Source organism: Taeniopygia guttata, chromosome 20 (genome assembly GCF_048771995.1).
Source record: "Taeniopygia guttata chromosome 20, bTaeGut7.mat, whole genome shotgun sequence".
NCBI lineage: Eukaryota > Metazoa > Chordata > Aves > Passeriformes > Estrildidae > Taeniopygia > Taeniopygia guttata.
Window position 1 is genome coordinate 10211852 of NC_133045.1, and position 19440 is coordinate 10231291.

General features: G+C 46.5%; 1 protein-coding gene across 1 annotated transcript in view; it reads right to left on the minus strand.

Annotated features, from left to right (window-relative positions):
• Positions 1-19440, minus strand: part of COL9A3 (collagen type IX alpha 3 chain) — a 36138-nt gene that overhangs the window by 8785 nt on the left and 7913 nt on the right. Inside the window, exons 4-24 of the mRNA XM_030288417.4 lie at positions 19274-19345; positions 18953-19006; positions 15306-15341; positions 14686-14709; positions 13761-13814; positions 13534-13587; positions 12816-12857; positions 11314-11370; positions 9986-10039; positions 9452-9505; positions 9290-9343; positions 8501-8554; positions 7363-7416; positions 6913-6966; positions 6587-6640; positions 5961-6014; positions 5202-5246; positions 4381-4434; positions 3975-4028; positions 1846-1899; positions 936-1007 (exon numbers count right to left, since the gene is read on the minus strand). Of these exons, the coding sequence (XP_030144277.4) occupies positions 936-1007; positions 1846-1899; positions 3975-4028; positions 4381-4434; positions 5202-5246; positions 5961-6014; positions 6587-6640; positions 6913-6966; positions 7363-7416; positions 8501-8554; positions 9290-9343; positions 9452-9505; positions 9986-10039; positions 11314-11370; positions 12816-12857; positions 13534-13587; positions 13761-13814; positions 14686-14709; positions 15306-15341; positions 18953-19006; positions 19274-19345 (1104 nt within the window). The remainder of the gene's footprint in view (positions 1-935; positions 1008-1845; positions 1900-3974; positions 4029-4380; positions 4435-5201; positions 5247-5960; positions 6015-6586; positions 6641-6912; positions 6967-7362; positions 7417-8500; positions 8555-9289; positions 9344-9451; positions 9506-9985; positions 10040-11313; positions 11371-12815; positions 12858-13533; positions 13588-13760; positions 13815-14685; positions 14710-15305; positions 15342-18952; positions 19007-19273; positions 19346-19440) is intronic.

The window sequence follows — 19440 nt, forward strand, 5'->3', positions numbered from 1 at the left end:
GCACTGAACTTCAGAGCCAGAAATAAAACCTAGATTATTTTTTATTGCTTTAAGCACAACGTTTTCCCTCTCTCTGCTTGGAGCAGCTCCCTGGGTGCTTCATGCAGGGGCCTCTTCCCCTCTGAATGTACATTTTTCACCACAGCAAAGCCCTGAATACAGCCAAGAGCCCCACAGCTCCACAATAACGCTCCTGTTTCACACTTCCAGCCCACAGCCACTCCAAGAGGCTTTTTTAAACCTGCCTGGAGCCAGCACAGAAGGGCCATTGTGGAACCCCTGTGGTGCTGCTGCAGTTGCTTACACAGAAAGCAACTTAAAGCTTTTTTTTAAAAACACTTCTACCTTAAAGCTGAGGAGGAGGGAGCTGGTGAACACATGGCTCCTGTTCTCCTGCAAGCTCCCAAGAAATGCTGTTCACTTTGCCCTGATGGCTTCTTTCAAATGAGAATGAACTCATTTAAATAAAAAGTCACATTTATTGTGAGGTGGGATGCCCAGGTATTTTGCTGTTCAGAAAGAAAAATCATTGATAAACCTCTAATTTAAAACAAACAAACAAACAAACAGAGAGTCTAATCAACCATCTGAGTAACAAAAATTCATTAATCAGCTCTCTTGTGCTCCTGGGGAGCAAGGATTTGTTGGGATCAGTGTAAGGAACAGGGAAAATTCCCAAACACTCTCTATTCTGGCTAGGATAGGGTCTGGAAGTCGCTTTTAAACAATCCACCCTGTCTGAAAATAGTGGGAGTTTCTGGAGTGGAACAGAACCCAGGAGCAGAGGGGACAGGATGCACGAGTCCTGCTCTGAGGTGTGACCTGGGCAGCCTCAGGGACACCCAACACACATCAGCTACACCAGGTTTTGGATGCCCAGTGACCTCTGAATTCCCGTCCCAAACAGGAATGAGTCCCAGGTGAGTTGTCCTTACCCTGTCTCCTGTCTCTCCACGGATCCCAGTCGGGCCAGGAAGGCCGGGCTCCCCACTGGCACCTTTGGGCCCCTGTTGGGAAAAACAACAAAATCCAAGCTACAGCTCACAGTGCCTTCAACACCCTGGATGTTCACCAGTCTCCACAGCAGGTTCAGAAAGGTTATTTTTGGATGTGTCTGTCCCTTTCCCCCCAGGGCCTGGGGACCACTTGTGTTGCTTGGTAGAGCTCATTCCAGCTTCTCTCCTGGTCAGGCACGTGCCGAGGTGCTCCAAACTTTGCCCTGGGTCCTGCGTTAATAAACCTCTTAAAATTAATAAGCCTTCAATATCTGTGATCCCACCAAGTGATGCTCCCCTCAGCCAGTGCCAGTGGGGAGTGGAGGAGTTCCCACATCCTTGGAGGAGGGAGGAAGAAATATTGGAGACCCCAGTCCAGCAAAAAGGAGGAGGAACTCACTGAATAAATACAGGCTGAGAGTGGAGCAGATCAAGGAGAAACTGAGGTGTCTTTACAAAGATCAAACTCAAAAAGTCATAAAAACCTTAAAGCTCAGCTTGTTCCAGCAGCTGCCACAGGCTGGGACACCTTCCCCAGACCAAGCTGGCCTTGGACCCTTCCAGGGATGGGGCAGCCACGGCTTCTCTGGGCACCCTGTGCCAGGGAACAGCCTCAAAACTCAACCCCTCCCTCTGCAAACAAACACTAAATATTCATTTCTCCTGCAGGCAGCTTGTCTGGCCTTTTGCTCTTCTCACCATCCCATGGTAATGAAGATGTCACATTAGTTCTGGCAAATGGAAAGACATTTCTCCCTTTCCCTCGTTGCCATCACCCAGTGTCTGGCCAGAGGCTTGCAGAGAACACTGACCTGCCCAAACACCACAGTGACCCCTCCACCACACTCACCTGGAAACCTCGGACACCACGGGCTCCTATGGGGCCTTGGAGGCCCAGTGGTCCCTGCAAAGAGAGAGATCAGCTTTGGGAAGGAGGAAATTAGGGCCAGGTGAGTCAGCTGTGTCACTGAACTGGCAGAGAGTGCGGCTCTGTGCTGCAGCCCCTTGGCACTGCTGCTGAGCACTGCAAAGTTGTGTTTGGTGCTGGCTGAGCTTTGTTAATGGCTTTGTTGTTAACAGCAAGGCTTGTTTGGATAATCAATCTTAAGAACATACCATGCTCATGAGTAGTAGAGATCAGGGACAGCAAAAAGTGGCAGCATGACAGGGCATAGACAACATCCATTAGAGGGATCTGCTATCCCAATATTATGCTTTTAATTGATTGCAAGGAACTCCTGCAAAACATGTGCTACAGGCCCTTGGAAATGAAAAATGGCAATGGCACCCATTTGCTTGGACATCCTTGGTTCCAGCAATGCACAAAAAGGCAGCAGTTTCTGCTGTCAGGCTTTTAAGAGCTCACCAGACAGAACATGCACTTTGCCATTAGGAGTCTCTATTGCTTTCTCCTGAGAAAAATCACATATCCAATAAAGATCTTGGATTAAAAAAAAAAAAAGTAATTTAGGCATTTAAATCTCATTTTGTAAACTGTCTTCTTGAAATAGATGCCTTCAGCAAGCTTCTGTCACGAGGCAGGGCTGCAGCTTGGGCTCCTTTCACTGCCATCCCTGCGGGGTGGAGCATTCAGGGACACAAATAAACCTCAAACTGGCCACTGGCATAAAGCAGCATCATCTTCAAACAGAGCTAAACAACTGCTCAGGTATTTTTGTGGTTGCTGGTTTCCACTTTGTTTTCTGCTTGTATTCAGTAAGGAACCTGGAAAGTTATAAATCCAAAGCTTTAGGAAAGCTGAGTTAAAAGCTGCATCAAAAGCGACTCTGCTGAGCTGCTGATGGGAGCTGGAGGGACCTGACAGGTGCTGAGAAATCCTTGGTACTCAGAGCTAAAAAAAACAAATTATTTTGAGCCTTAACACTGGAAAAATCCTGCACCTCTCTTGGAACAGCCCAGTCTTAACTAACAAATTATGATTCTAATAAAACAAGTCAGAAATGAGAAGCCCAGGTTGGACATAACCATGGGTTCAGCTGCAACTGCACCCCTGTCAAAACTCTGCACCAACACAATTAGCTCAACTGCTTTTTGCTTTTTGGCTGTAGTAATGTGGTACCTTTTGTGAAGCCAGCCACTTTGTGAAAAATTGCAGACATAAAAGCAAACATTATTAATACAGCTTATTTCTAAAGCTGATTTTCCTCTCCTTGGAAGTTAAAGCAGAAGCTGCTCACAAACAATAAATCATGCAGTTCAATTTCTTCCAAGTGGCACGTACCAGAAATCATATTAGACTTGCTGTAGGCTCCTGGATTTCAAAATGAGATTAAGATGGGAAAAAAAAAAAAAAAAAAAAAAAGAAAAGAAAAGAAAAAAAGAAACCCAACAAAACCACTAGAAGATCAGATCCAACCCCAATAGCAGCTGGGGAGTGAGAAGATTAAAAAGGTACCCAAGCATTTTTAGTAGTGGGAACAAAATCAGGGTTTACCCTCCTGATATTATTTGTTATCCATTGAGCAGGGACGCCATGCAGTTATTTCCAGTTTTGTTGTATGTATGGCTGCAGGTTTTGCAGGGAATCCCTCTGCACTGCTCCAAGGAAAGGGATGCAGGACTGGGGAGGATTTCAGGTGCCATGTGCTGGTGGCAAAGTCCTTTGCAACTGTGAAGCTCTGCTTCACTATTGCCTCACGTCAGCATGGGCAGAACCTCCCTACTCCTGTGCAATGAGGGGCTTGCTGCCTGTCCAGCCCCTCCTGGCAGCTCCACAAACCTCCTGGGCAGCTGCAGTTTGCTCTGCCAAGAGGAATGGCAGGGATCACTTGGCATTTGCACGGAGCTGTCAGTGAGAACAGGATCTGACCCAGCTTGGGGGAGGAATTTCTCTGCTGCCAGAGCTCCCCAGAGACACCACTGAGAGAGAAAGTGGCCTTTTGCTGGAGCCAGAGAGTGACCCCCCAGCACAAACCCTATTTTGGCACCTCTCTGGTTCACAGCCAGCTCTGTACTTACAGTTGCTCCCCTGGGTCCTGGCAGGCCTCTCTCACCAGGAATGCCAACATCGCCCTGGCAGGGACACCAAAGTCAGCTGTGATATTTAGGAGCCACAGACCCACCCTTCCCAGCTCACTGGGACATATTCCTGGATCCCAGGCTGTTCAGTCCCAAACTCCTGCCCCACTGGCCCATCTGCCAGCCCGCTGCTGCTGGGTTTTGTCCAGCACCCTGCCCAGCCAGCTCAGTGCTCCCTGGGAGCTCACACCAGTGTGAGCCTGGAGTGCTCAGTCCCATGGGATTGCAGGTGCTGCACCACTGGGAGCTTGATTTATGCAAGGAAGCAGCATGTGAGCTCCAGCTCCCCAGCTTGGTTTAAAACTCACAGCAGAGACCATGCTAAGTGGAAATGTGGGGCACTTACAGGGATGCCTGGCTCTCCAGAGGGACCTGCCTCTCCCGTCTCTCCAGGGCTGCCCTGCAGAGCACAAAGCAAACACTCAGTTAGGACATCACTTCAGGGCATCACATCATTTCTGTCCTGCCTGAAGCAACAAAAGGAGGAGGGCGTTAAAACCTGGATCAAGAAATATAAACAGCTTGAAACTTTTACAGATTTAAGGCAAAACTGACAGCACCAGAGAACAGAGGAGCTGCACACACTCTCTTGGCACCACTGAACCCCTGAACCCCCTCCACATCGGGAGGAGATTCCTGCTCCACCTTCCTGCAGTGTGCTCTCCTCCACGAGGATTAGCAGCAATAATGATGCAGAGGGAAGAATGCATAAAGGAGAGGGACAGGGGGAAAAAAGACATCTCAGAGCAGCTTTGTTCTGGACTGCTTTGGTCTGCCTGAGGTTTTCTTTAATCTCACAGGTAGGTGTCAATCTAAAGCTCCATGGAAGTTTTTCTCCTGAGGTGAGGGAAAATGTGCAGAAGGCAAGATGAGATCATTCTGCTCCTGCTGGTGCTCAGTCTTTTGATTCCCAAAGATCAAGCCTCCTCCTGGGACTTTGACAAAAGGATGAGATTTACTGAACCACTGATGGCTCTCCTGTGTATCTGCTGTGTCTTTACTGACCCAGGTGCCAGCCCAGTTATTTTACCTAATTCCTGCCCTTCAGCCCCAGCAGAAATACAGAAATCATCGCTTTGGGGTAAGTCCTCCCAATCCCCCAAAGCTAAAAAGTCTTGCTGTGACCAGGTTCCCCACCAGACCCCATCATTAAAGAGATTCACTTACTGGTTCACCCTTTGAGCCTTTAATACCTGCTCTTCCAGGCAGACCCTGAAAAAAAATTATGTTAAAGCAGTGTCAGAAGAAGTGAAGTTATTAAATTTGTTATTCTGGTCTGATTTGACACACAAGGAGCAACCTTTGCTTGAAGCAATGGAAGGTTTATACTTCTGCAGCTTTCACTGTGAAAATTATGACTTCAATGCCTCTCTTGCTGCCCTTGCAGCTCCATGAACACTAATCCTTGGCATGAGAGCAAAGAGCAGGAATACACAAATGGACCAGCAGCAGCCACATTTTGCACAGCAGAAACCTCTCTTCAGGGGAGTTCAAAATATTCTGTAAATGCTGGAAGAAAGGAATACTTGATCTCTTTTAAATAGTGGGAAGTGTGGGGAGATGAAGCACTTTGCCAATAAGCACTGGAGTAAGGCAGGGACGGAGCTCAGGATATTATACCCCAGATCTTACTCCCTCCATAAGAGAAGCACATCAGTGGGATGTGAAAGGGGAAATCCCTCTGCAGTTTAGATTTTAAAGAGTCAGAGAAGCCAACAGCCAGGGAATTACTGTGAGATGCTCCAGGTGTTCTCCAATCCTGCCCGGCACACTCCTTCCCTGTCTGCACGGTGGGAAAAGTGCATTTCCTCTTGCCTTAACTAGAGCTCCTTGTGAAACAGCCCACGGAATGACCCTCCCCAGCCCCCAGGAAGGATCTCTGAGCTGCTGGAACCCCAGAGGTGGCAGGTCCTGCTCCATACTCACAGGAAGTCCGTTTGGCCCCTTCTCTCCAGGAGCACCCATGGGAGCTGCGTCACCCTGTGGATAGGGAGAGGTTAGGAGGGATCCTCCAGCACTGGAAAATGGCCTGGCACAGGCAGGGGGCACATTCCCAAACAGGCATTTGTACTTTTCTCCCTCCCTGCATGCACAGGACCAAGAGCTGTTGTGTCTAGAGGAGTGAGCACCCAGTGGACAGGAGCTCCCAGGTGTTTCCCTGCTTGCTGCAGCTCCCAGCCTGCCCTGGCAGTGTTCAATATTCCTGCAGGAGCACTGCTCAGGAACCAGGCAACCAGCACCTTGTCTCCAGGCTATTAAAATAACTCTGTCAACAGCTCTGAAAAGGCATCTCTGGAGGCCTGGAGTCAGCCAGCAGGGATCACTTAATCCAGGGGCACAGCTGAGCTTACATCATCTGTGCCCCTTCCTTCTTTAGGGAATTCCCTTGGGATTAACGAACAGGAGAATTTCACTCTCCTTCACTAGTGACAATATCAGAAAGCTTTTCAGGAGGAAAAGCTTTCCAGCCAAGCTTGTTGAGGAGCATTTGCAGCACAGTTGGCTCAGTCTCAGGAATCTTCCCTGCAGTGTTTAAGTAGGACTTTACAAACCTTCTCACCATCGAGTCCAGGAGCTCCATCCCGCCCATCCTTGCCAGGCATTCCCTGCAATCATGGACAGCACACCTTTAGGTCAGGAGGAGGCTCTGTGGTTTGCAAAATACATTCACATCAAAGAAGCTTCTGGCAACGAGTCCAGCTCCAGTTGTACTGGGAGATTTTGATCAGCAGCAGTACAACTGTGGCTTAGCCCAGCTGAGACCCACAGAGCAGAAGCTGGACAGCAAAGGTGGCAAGAAGCAGCTTTTTGCCTATTCTATCTCCTCATCTGCAAGCAAGACAAACAGCAAGACCTGCATCCCATTTAACTGACTTACAGGTTCTCCTATGAGCCCACGAGCCCCTGGGTTTCCTTTTGGTCCAGGTTTACCCTAGAAAACAGCAATAAATCCTGTGTTAACCTGAAGAACAGCCAACAAAGACAATACTCAGATTCTGTAGGGGCATTTCATTCCATTTCAGCTGGGTCCTCTCTGCCCACATAAGTATGGAGGTTGTTTGGGGACACAGCAGGAAAGCAGCCCAGTGCTGGATACAACACCTGGGAAGATCCTTGATCATTTCAAGGGATGTCAGATCTGCTCCCTGTGCTCCAGGCTGTAGCAGCACTTGGACATCTTATTGCTCAATCATCTTTAGTAAGAGTTAAACATCTCATTTTTGAGATGATGCTTCCATCCCTTTCAAGCAAATGAAAGGGGCACAAGCCATAATAAATGTGTGGAACAGGCTTTGGACTGGAGCAAAGGGTGTTTGAGTGCACTTACAGTGTCACCTTTGGGCCCCCGGAATCCCTGAGGTCCTTTGCTCCCTTGGTCTCCCTGTGACAGAGGAGGAAAAGCCATTAAGCACCTTCATCACCCAGTGACAGAGGTTGCTGCTTTGGGGGTGAAATGAGGAGGTTTTTGTGCTGTTTGCTGGTGTCAGCAGAGGTGTGAGCACACACGGTCCCCGAGAGCTGGGCTGCACTTTCTCAGTTTCTCTCTAATTCCTGACACACTCCCTGCAACAGGAACTTTGCCAGCAATCCCTCAGGGCAGAGACCATCTTCCCCTTCTTTTAATGAAGCTATTTCGTTAAGCAGAAACAGAGTGGGAGAAAAGCTTTAATATTTACTGAATAGATCCTGCTGGATGTAATGAAAGGTTTGGTGAGAAAGCACCTCATTTTGTTTTAGTTTGGATGAATTTCTTCTATAATTGGAAGACTAGGGAGGGGTCCCCAGAGGGTGGTGCTGCAGAAGGATGGGAATTGCATCCTCAATACACAGCTATTCCTTCTTGGAGCAAAAATCCTTGAGAGCTGTGGGCACCTGGGAACAGACCAGGCTTAAGGGATTTAAACTCAGACAGGGCTGATTCTTCCTCCAAAAGTAATGGATATTCACAGAATCACAGAATCACACAATAATGAGGTTGGAAGAGACCTCTAAGATCATCAAGTCCAACCTATGCCCTAACACCTCAACTAGACCATAGCACCAAGTGCCATGTCCAGTCTTTTTTTAAACATATCCAGAGATGGATTCCACCACCTCCCTAGGAAGAAAATTCCAGTATTTTATTATTCTTTCAGTGAAAATTTTTTTTTCCTAATATCCAATCTAAACCTTCCCTGACGTAGCTTGAGACTGTGTCCTCTTCTCCAGGGCTTGCCCACAGCTGCTGGAGCTCAAGGAAGAGCAGTGAAGCACAGAGAGGAATGGAAATGTGGTGAACTTATTCTGGTGTGGGGCATGGCAAAGAGAGAGACATTGTGAGGTCTGGGTCAGGTAAAATAACATTGCTTTGAGTGGAAGGAAAGGGCAAAGGGAATAATCTGGTGGAGGTGGTCAGCACAGCCTCTGCTCACTGGCAGCAGAGCTCAGGAAGGAGGAATAAACCACAGAAAGTCTGGGATACATACAGCTTTCCCTGGGGGTCCTGGGATTCCAGGTGGGCCTCTGTATCCAATGTCACCCTGCAGAGGACAGACACCATTGTGAGGCTGGGCTTGGCAGAGGATGAAGTAACAGAATCCCCACCTTGTACCACAGCCTGAGAAAGCACAAAAGCCCTGGACAGACACCCTGGAAAGACACCCCGTATCTCATGCAAAAAAATCCCACTCTGAACAATGGGTTTTTCCTCTGGATCTCCCCACCTTTATACCTCTGATACACTGATACCATTCATGGCCTTGCTATCTTGATAACACCCTTACTCCTCAATAAATGCATGACTTCATCCAATTCAAAATCTTCAGCCTCTGGGCTGCTGCTCAAGGGACTGTGACAAGAGCCCAAAGCCTCAGTGAGCTGGAGATTGACCCTGTTCTCACCAAGGAGCCTTTTTGTATCCTAAAAACCTTTGTCCATCAGTGATTCTTTGACTTTTTCTTGCAAAAAGACAGAACAGAAAGTGAAATGTTCATTAAATGTTTCTCTATTTTTTTTCCCCCAAGATTCTATAACACTGTCAGTCTTGCCCCTTGGCTGGGATGATTCAGTCTGGCTGTGCCTTGGGTGTGTGGATTCTCCTGACTTTGGAAGGCTGTTCTGATGGAGGGGCTGCAGGGAACAGCTCACACTTTATACCTTTACAAGTTTCCCACTGGAATTCAGTAAGAACAAGTGCCACTGGCACCTCTCACAAGACAAACTGGTGGTAGAGAGGAAAAGGAAAAATCAGAAAATCAGGAGAAGTTTTTTCTTACTCTGTCGCCAGCTGGACCCATTGGACCAGGGAGGCCTCTTAGTCCTCTTGGGCCCTAATTAAGGAAACAAATCAGCTCAAAGTCAGTCACTGTTTGTGTAACCAAGGTGACTCCACAGTGACAAGGCCGTGGGAATGGTGGGAAGAGAAGAGCTGGGGTTACCTGCAGGCCAACGCTGCCAGGAATCCCTGGAGGGCCGGGAGGGCCAGGGTTACCCTGGGACAGAAAAATCAATCAGACAGGAGAAGGGACAGCAGGAACCTGCAAACACAGCCAGGGACATCCCCATCTTATTTCTCCTTGAGCTCCCTCCCTCCCTCCCAGATTTCTCTACAGAATTTGCTTCTGTGTTGTAGACAATTTCTATGTGCAAGAACATTGAGATCAGTCAGGAATTTATCCAAGTGATTAAAGCAGGGCTTTTCCTGAGCTGACATCCCTGCATGGGAAAGGATAGCTGTGAACTCAAACTGATCCTAACATGATGGTGCTTGGAAAGATGAATCATCTTGGAGAGTCAGCACAGGGTCCTGCAGGGAGAGCAGTGGAACCCAATGCACTTCAGCCAAAGTAACTGCTCCTCGTTCAGCAAACAGCCTCATTCCTCCCTACCTCCTTGAAAAAATCCCTTATTTCTTTTGCACGGTGTTATTAAAGAGAAAAATCCTCCCCCACTACTTTTAAATTTAAGTTTACCTTTTCTCCTTGTTTTCCTACTTCACCAGGCTCCCCTTTGTGACCGGTGTGTCCCTAGAAATGAGAGTTGTGATTATTCACATCCCAGTAGAGTCTTGTTTTAGAATTCAATTTGGTGAGACAGCTGTGAAAGCTAAACCCCACATCCCAAATGACTTTCATGGAAAACAGTCTGTAGGTGTGCTGTGAATGGACATCCCTCCTGGGGGAGGTTATCGGGTAGCAGTGTCAGAATTGATGTAGCTCCTGAAAATGCCCAGATTTGGTTTTCCAGAGTGACTTGCACTGGTCTAAGCTCATGGTCTGGATGCAACCCTCGAACACAAATCAGGCACCAGAACTCAGTTCCCATCACCCCAGAAAATGGGGATGAGTCACTCCTGAGAACCCCATTCTGCATTTTTAACCTCCTTTTTTAAGTCATCTTTAATTCTGCATCATCAAGCTTTCAAAGAAATCCATGTCCCACTGGAAGCCTTCATGTAATCTCTGATTCACTTTGTGTCTTGGCTCTCTCCCTGTGACTGTGGGAGAGGCCCAGGCTAATTTCAGCCATGGCAGATGTTGTTCCTCACCACGACAAAGGTCCTGTGCACCATTTGCATCATAATTGGAGAATTTCACAGGGTTTTCCATTTCTATGAATTTTGAGCAGCTATCCCTAAACATTCTGTATTTGTAATGATATTTATGACTCAGTGCACAGCCCAAACAGACAGGGAAAATAAGAAAGGTCACTTCAGGAGGAATTGAGAGCATTTCCCAGGAGTTCTCCCACTCACTGCCAACTTCTAAATCCTGCTAAAAGAACTTGAGTCACTTTTTACTTTGTCTCACTGCTGGAGTCAATAACTGCAAAGACTTCATGTGAACCATAGAGGGGACAGAGGAGGAGATGTTTAACTCCTGAGGGCTGAAAATTTACATACCAGAGGCCAACAAAATAATTCTATTTAAAATATTTAAACATAAATCTGCCTGCTGCTACACTGGCTATAAAAACAACAATTAAATTGTATTATTTTAATTATGTAAGTTACGTTTTGCAGTTTAAGAAACTGGTGAGGTTTTTTTCAGCTCTCAGAGATGGAAAGGCAGCCCTGAAATGCTGCCTCTGTTTTTTTCTCCATCAGCTCTGCTCCACTGGGCTTGCAGGGTTTTTTTATCTATGCCAAGGGTTAAATTTCATTTGTAGGAATAAATGCAAATGCATGGCTGCTTTGGGAGGTGTGGAGCCTATATATAGAGACTGTATATACAATTTAATGCCTTCATGGTGGTGTTTATTTTGGGAGGCAAATCTGGAATTGCAGGAGATGTTTCCTTACCTTGAAGCCTGGCATTCCTGGGGGGCCTGGGGGACCTGGTGGGCACAGAGCTGGGCACTGCAGGGAACAGGAACACTTTGGTTTTACAGGCACACAGCACACCCAGGGAGGCTGGCTTTGTCCATGAGGTGCAAAACTCATGTGGATTTTGGCTCTAAATTCACTAAATCTAATGGAATCACAGCTTAATGGATTGACCAACATTTCCCTGTGCAACGGGGTCCTCGAGGTCCTGGTACCCCACAAAAGAATGATTTATGAATGGCCTATTGCACTTGGAACATGGACTGTGAGACTTCCTGAAAGCTGAGTGTCCACAGCCCCAAATGCTGAAGAACTCAGGTTTCCCAGTGAAGCTGGAGCAGTTTCTTTAAACCATTAGGACCATATTTAATCCTCGGCATTAACTGACCCCTATTGATTTCCTTTAGCCAACTCCTTAAGTGAACCAAGGACAGGCATCAGAGTTAACTGAAGGACACCAATAAAAAAACAATACCTATAAGCTGATATCATGTCCAGGGGTGGGAGAGGCCCTGGTGGGAAGTCCAGCTTGACTGGGAACAGACCAGAACATGCATGGAAATGGAATAGAGGAAAAGGCCATACTCTTGAAACTTCATAAATATCTCTTAATTTCTTTTGTTCTTTGTTATTTTTTTCTTTTAATACAACTTCAGGCAGCACCTCTGTAGCAAAAATGTAATTTTCTAGTATATTCCACAGGGTAACTTAAATTTAACATGCAGAAATAGCATCATTTCCTATTAACTCCCATGTGATGTGCCATAAGGCAGTCTAAACTGACTCGGGGCTTTTTTTGGGACACGCCAATTACAAAACCAGAGAAGCTGTCACAACAACAGCTGTGAAATCTGCAAATGTCACTTCCATCATTCCTGGACCCAGCACTCCTTTCAGTCCCCTGAAAGAAAGGGATCAAGGCTTTCTCCTAAGGAAGGAAGCCTAAACAAAGCCCATGGAAGCAGGGCCACCATCCCTGGAAACAAACAGTGCTGCACAACAGCCTTTCCTGCAGCAGAGCAGGACTGGAAGCATGAAAAGCTGGGGCTGTTTAGCTAGCACATGAAGAATGCATGCAAAATGTGCATTTTGGGAAGCAAAAATCGAGGACAAAATAAAAGACTGGCTTGGGTTGGAAGGGACCTTAAAGCTCATCCCATTCCACCCCCTGCCATGGCAGGGACACCTTCCACTATCCCAGGTGCTCCAAGCCCTGTCCAGCCTGGCCTTGGACCCTTCCAGGGATGGGGCAGCCACAGCTTCTCTGGGAAATCTCTCCCAGTGCACATCTGCCTCCCTGAATAAACATTTCAGTCCAGTAAACACACACCCCGCTCTGATAAGTTGGTTTAAATCCACGTCTACAGCTCTAAGCAGTGCATGTTAAATGTTCTGACATTCCCCCAGCTGTGCCAGCCAAAAGTCACATCAGGGATTAAACCAAAGCATATTTTCATGCTACATAAAGAAAAACCTACCTGAAGGTCCCCACCGCCATCAGGAAGGGCCCCTGGGAGACCCTGCAATTCAGGGAATGGTGGCTTTTAATACAAGACAAACACCAGGAGGAAACAGAATTTCTAGGACAATTCTTACAGACCCAGCTCAGCTGGATCAGCACAAGGCACATACTCAGCCCCACAGCCCAAAGTGCTGTCCCTGAACCTGGAGTGTTCTGAGCTGCACCAGTCCCCAAAACCAGACACAGCAGGGGTGAAACCGTCCCCTGGAGATGCCCAGGGAAGACTCTTAGATGATGAAGGCAGCAATTAGAGAAGAGCAGCTGTGCCTGGCTTCCTCCTGGCCTCGGGAAAGACCTCCCACTCCCACTGTCCAACACTCCAGAGAGGCCCCAGCAAACCCAAAGCAGGGACTTGGTTCAAGTGGCCACTTGTTGGCCCTACAAGAGCAGCTCCCGATCCATGCAAGCACAAAAAACCTTCCTTGAGAGAACAACAAGCCCACCCCATGCCCTGTGTGCCATAAAGGTGGGGTTCATTGGGTCACACAGAGCACAAATAACAAACAGGAGATCATCAAAGCATCCAGGAGCAGCCAGGGAAAAGTCCCTGCTCTCCTCAGGCCATGGTGTTTGCTGAATGCTCTTGGCAGTGGCAACAAAAAAAGGGCAGCAAGAAGAAAATTGCAGACTCCCCCCGGGAATTTTCTCACATTTATTTGCAAGTCTCAACTTACAGGAGGCCCAGGTGGTCCAGGAGGCCCTGGGAATCCTGGCAGACCAAAAGGTCCCTAAAAGGAGAGAAAAATAGTAAGAATTCCCTTTCAATGTAGATGCAAAGGGATGCGAGGGGGGGGCTGCCAAAATATCACTTCAGAGAGAGGTAAGAGACAAAAATTTAACTCATTCTTCTGTGATTGTGGCACATTTGGTAAATGAGGATTAAATAGTAGAAAAAACTCACAGAAGGGCCCCGAAATCCATGTCCCCCTGGGAGCCCACTGGGTCCTGGAGGCCCCTGTTGAACAGAGAGAAGAGCTTTTACATCTGGGGTGACCTGGGCACCCCAAAACCAGCAGTTGTGATGCCTTGAGAGGCTGCCTAGAACAGAGGCTAGACACTGTTAAAGGAATAAAGTAGGGACTTTTTAAAGGCCTTCAAAGGATGCACCTTGGGCCTGGCCATGGCTACACCCGAGGTGGACCCCAAGTCACAAGTTCTCAGACTTTTTATAAGCTTTGGTCCATTTCTGTATTGGGCTTAAATGTCCAATTACAGCTGCAGGTTATGAAGTCCCATCCTCTCAGATTGTTTCCCTCAATTTGCTGTTTATACTTTTTGGGGCTGGAGCTGTAATGGTGTCCTTGGTTCTGGGGCTGGAAAAGGATTGGTGTGACTGAACTGTGAGGAGAACTTGCTAACACTCTGTATGAAGTTCAGTTATACACTAATGCAGTACAGAATTTGGGAAATATGAAAGGTAAACTCAAGGCATCATCTGGGCTGTCCCCATTTGCCCAATCCCCCCAGGGAGCTCCATCCTGCACCACACCAGCAGCTTCCCAATGCACATTTTGCTTTTTCCTCCACGTTCCCCTGGAATTCACTGCCAACCTGCATCCCTCAGGCACAGGGCAGCTCCCAGGAACCCACTCAACAAAAACTTCATCTGTTTACGAGGCTGCTGTGCCTTGAATTTACAGCAGAACCAGCTTCCCCAGGGTGGGGCAAGGATAAAAACCCCACAGGGTCAATGATCTGCAGGACTCCACGTCCCTCTGCCTGGCACAGAAGGACCTGAGGCCTGAGGTGGGTTTGCAACATTCAGGGTATCAAAAATAATCAGAATCTTAATTTATAATTTTTTTTTTTCAATTCTTATTACTTACTGGAGGTCCTGGTAGTCCTTTGCCCTGAAAACAACATTTGAAACAGTAAAAGATCACTCAGAAACTGAGCACACAGGAATAAAAGACAACCTCAAAAAACACTTATAATTTTTTTTTGTTCTAAATTTCCTTATCACTCCCTTGCCCCTAATGATTATAATTTGCAATCAGAGCAGAGTATTGATGAATTCTTTTGTTGCATCTAATAAATTGTATTCCCTTTCCATCTCTGTTACCTATGAGATGTGTGAGAAAAGAGATGTGTGGTGACACAAGAGTGGGACATGGAGAGGAAGACAACATTACAGTTTATCTATTTCTCCTTTTTCTTTTCCTTTTAATTTTGATTAGACATTATATAATGTCTAATAATTGTGATATTTGATAAGTCAATCTGTATCCCAAGCTGGTTTGCTTTTAGAGCACCTTGGAGAATAAACCCAGGTCTGTGTTACCACAACAGGTCACACATATATATTTTAACATTTCAAACAACATATTCACTCATCCAGGCTTTGATCCTTTTGTTTGGGATACAAAGCTTCCCATCCTTTCTTGGAGATGGTTTTGGCACAATACTCCACACTTTCATCACATGTGCTGCTCTGGGAGGTACTTACAGCTGGTCCAGGTGGCCCAGCAGGTCCTAATGCACCCTGTGGGAATAAAACAGGATAAAAATTAGCAGGGATAAAAGAAAAACCTCCACATGGGGAGTCACCAAGGCCTGCTCTCCTTGACATCTTTGCCTGAAAACTCCAGCAGTGTCTTGCAGAAACAAGACACAACTGGAGATATTCAGCTAAAGTCACACATATAAGGACAAAAACTTATGGATAATTACTCTGGAAATCCCAGCTGGCCTCAGATGAATATCTAAATAACCTCCATGAATATCTAAATGTTCATAACTTGAATTCTATCTACTTGAAATATTCTCATTCATAATACATTAATATTGTAGATCCAATTACTAAGTTTCCTAAAACTATTAACAAAATTTGTTCTAGTGAATTTTATTAATTCATCTATTTTCCTTTCAAGCAAAGCCAAAGATTTGGCAGCTTCTTCTTCTCCTTCACGTGCTTCCTTGGCAAATCCCCCATCTCCTTTTCCCAATTTTGTTCCCACTCTTAGGCTTGACTGGAGCTTGGTGGGCTCATGGCTTAGAATTAAGTCACTCTTGAAGCTGTGAAGCTCCTGCTTGGCTGAAGATAAGAACACAGAGACCTCCTTGACCCCTGTGCTGCATTGCAAAGCTGCCAGCTGGCCAGCAGGCTGTAAAATTCATTATGGGTGATAATTCTGAAACAGAATCCCAGAAAGGTTTGGGTTGGAAGGGACCTTAAAGAACACCTCATTCCACCCCCTGCCACGGACAGGGACAGCTTCCAGGGGACCAGGGTGCAGGACAAAGCTTCCATGGCCTCTCCCCAGCCCAAAATGCTGCACAGCAACATCTTGATCAGATTTCTTGAGCTGGAATTGAACAGTGTCTGCCCCTGGGGCCAGGAGGATGAGGTGGATGGAGAATATCCAACACACAGAGCTCCCACTGTGCCCCCAGGGATGGCACCTGCCCTCTGCTCATGTTCTGTGGCCAAAGGAGATCAGAAATGTTTTCCCTTGTTAAACTTAAGGAGAAAGACACAAGGGACCTTGTTAAGAGTGGTCTTGTGAGCAGAGGACAGTAATCCAATAAAAATCAGCTGTGCTGTGAATGTCAGCTCAATCATTTCTCCTGCTGCAGGTTACTCTGCTCTGCCTCCAGTCACTTTTATCTGACAGCTAAAAATCCTCCCAGCTGCTGCTGGCTGTGAGGGACAAGCTGGGATCTCCTCCTGCAAGGAAAACATTGAATTCCTGGCACTTCTGACTTGCACCCTCGTTCTGAAAGCAGCTGCATTGTCCCTTTCTGCTCTGTCCAACAGGCCAGAATGATGGCAGAGCACCCCAAATTCCAAATGTTGTCTCTTTACACTCCCTAATTTTGATACACTGGAGGGTGTAAGGTGCAGAATGCAGCAGAATGAACATTCCTGGTTAGGTAAGAGATCATGAAGTCCCTGAATGAGCTGATGCTACTGAATTAAGGCAAAGACTCTAATTTACATCTCAATTTTAATAACATTGTCTCACTCGACTCATTCTCCTGATAACAATGTTCTTTCTCTTTTGATTAGAAAACACTATCACCATAATTTTTCATTTTGTAGTAATTTACTCTCTGTATAGACAGCTATGGAGCGTAGAAAACACTTGATTATTATGACATTCATAAATAGAAGTGAATAATTATGTTTTCCTTATTGCTTTCATTGGAAAGCAACAAACTTCAAAATGGCTTTTGAGAAGTTTCCAATGAAGGACACCAGTATCTAACATGGAAGTCAGGAGCCAGCTCAACCCCAGCTAAAAATAAAGGGGTTTTAAAATTGAAAAAAACAAACAGACTTGATCGAATCAGTCTTTAAGCAGAAGCAGGAGAAAAGCTAATGGATGCAGGAAATATTTAAGATAAAAATATTTTTGGAAATGTTTGGCAATAAATTATTACTGAAAACTGGCTTCCATGAGCCCACTTCCCTATGCTAAACAGCTTTACTCTCAGACACTCCAGTTCAAAAAATTAAACTTATTAGAAGAAATCAGAGTGTTAGGCATGAATTCACACCCACAGCAATAGTAAACACCTTATTTCAGTGAGTCCTGCAAGACTGAGATATGTTCTACAGGACAGAGAGAAAAACAGCTGGGCTAACAATGCTGTTCATTTAGAGTGCTAAAGCATCCTGAGGTCTTCCCTTTCCCCAGGTTTTTATCAGACCAATTAAAACAATTTCCCAGATGGACCACTGACCTTGAAAAGCTCCCATAAATGATGAGGGGTCTCAGGCCTGCCCCTGACTGAGTTACAAGAAATGGAGAGCCCAGCAAACCCGAGCACGCAGCGAGGGCAGCTCTGCCTGGGGCTCCTGCCCGGCAGCCAGAGAGGAATTTCTGTGCCCAAAAATTATCTGCTCAATTACCCTGCAGGGCAGGAGGTGTGTGCTAACGTGGGCATGGGCAAGCACTGCCACCCAGCCCAAACCAGGGCACAGAACTGCTCACAGCCTGCCACGGGTGGCCCTGAGCTTTCCTACTTCAAAAATCAGGGATCAGTTCCCAGATGCTGCTGGCTCTTGCCACAGAATGTCTGAGAGCAGCCAGGATTTTGCAGACCTGGATTTCTGGGGATAAAGATGGGCACAAAGGACAGAAAAGGAGTGGGGTTTAGGGTGGTGGTGATGGACAGAGGCTTGGGGCTGTGACCAGGATGTTTGGGTCCTGCCACTCAACTTTGCCAGTGGCCACACAAGCTTTAGCTTTGCCTGTCACATGGCAAAGGAAGAAGAGCATATCACAAATACAGTGTTGTACTGCTCATCCCCTTAAATAACTCGCAGATTTATTTAGATTTGAGTAAGTCCTTGGGCCAACAAGTGGATTATTGGGACATACTGAACAGGTTACAGAATTCCAGCCCATGACTGCAGCCCTGAGTCCAAGAGCCCAGCAAGCCAGCTGTGGACACAAGCCTTATCTTGCCTTCTGGGAGACAGGAGAATAGCCATGCTGCATCACAATCTGTGCTGAGTGGCTCATTAATGATTATTCCTTAATGTCACAGGCAGGCCTAAGAGGGGGTGATGACTGTGGCTGATCTGAAGGACATCTGTATCATCTCTGGCTGTTGTTTCCCTGTCCCTGTGGTGCCCCTCAGCAGAGATAGAATATGCAGAAAGCACAAAAACCTCTTATTTCTTGCTAGGCTGGCTGGGGAGCACTATGGCAACTAATAATGCAACCATATGGACAGTTCCAGAAATAATAAAAGGCAAAAGTTCAAACAATTAATACACAGTAGCATTAATTATAAACAACACAGATTTGCCAACTCGGACTGCAAGTAAAGGCCAAAATCACTTCACTTTGATAAACTTCACCATGGAGTCTGTTGACTGCTTCAAGAAACTTTTTGGATATTTGAAATATCCCCAGTACAGCCACCACTGAGGCAACCCAAAGCCATGTGAAAGAAAGGTGGAGTTCATGTCTTGCCAATGAAAAGCCACCTGGGGCTGCATTTCGAGGGTCCAAGTATTCTGCAAAGGTTTACATCAAAACCATCACTTGAATATCACCAATTTACAGCAGAACGTGAAAATCATCCCTACCATCAGTGACAATGACCATTTAATGTCTCAGGATTTAATGAGGTACTCACACGGTCTCCTGGAGGCCCATTTGGGCCAGGTGGGCCATCAGTTCCTGTTAAACCCTGTAAAAAAAAAAAAACAAAAAACCCAAAAGATCAACAGAGTGCCATCCTGTCAGCAACACATCTCAAAATTGTTCTCATATTCCTTAGCTCAGCCTAGAGCTGCTTCTCCTTCCATTTCTCCTGTTGTGCAAGACACAGATGTAGGGCCAGGGCTCCCATTCCTGCTCCAGCAGGCACAGAGAAGGTTGATGAGACACAGCAGGAAAACACTCCTGCCTAGCTGAAAGGCTTAGAAAACCTAAGAGAAGATGCCACAATACTCACATCCACTCCAGGCAGGCCGGGCAATCCAGCTTCACCTGCAGCTCCAGGCTTCCCTGGTGCACCTTTTGGCCCCTACATGAGGTAAACAGTCAATCATTATAACAAAATGACAAGAGAAACATGGCAAGGATGCAAGCTCATGTGTTGATGTGTTAATCCTACACCAT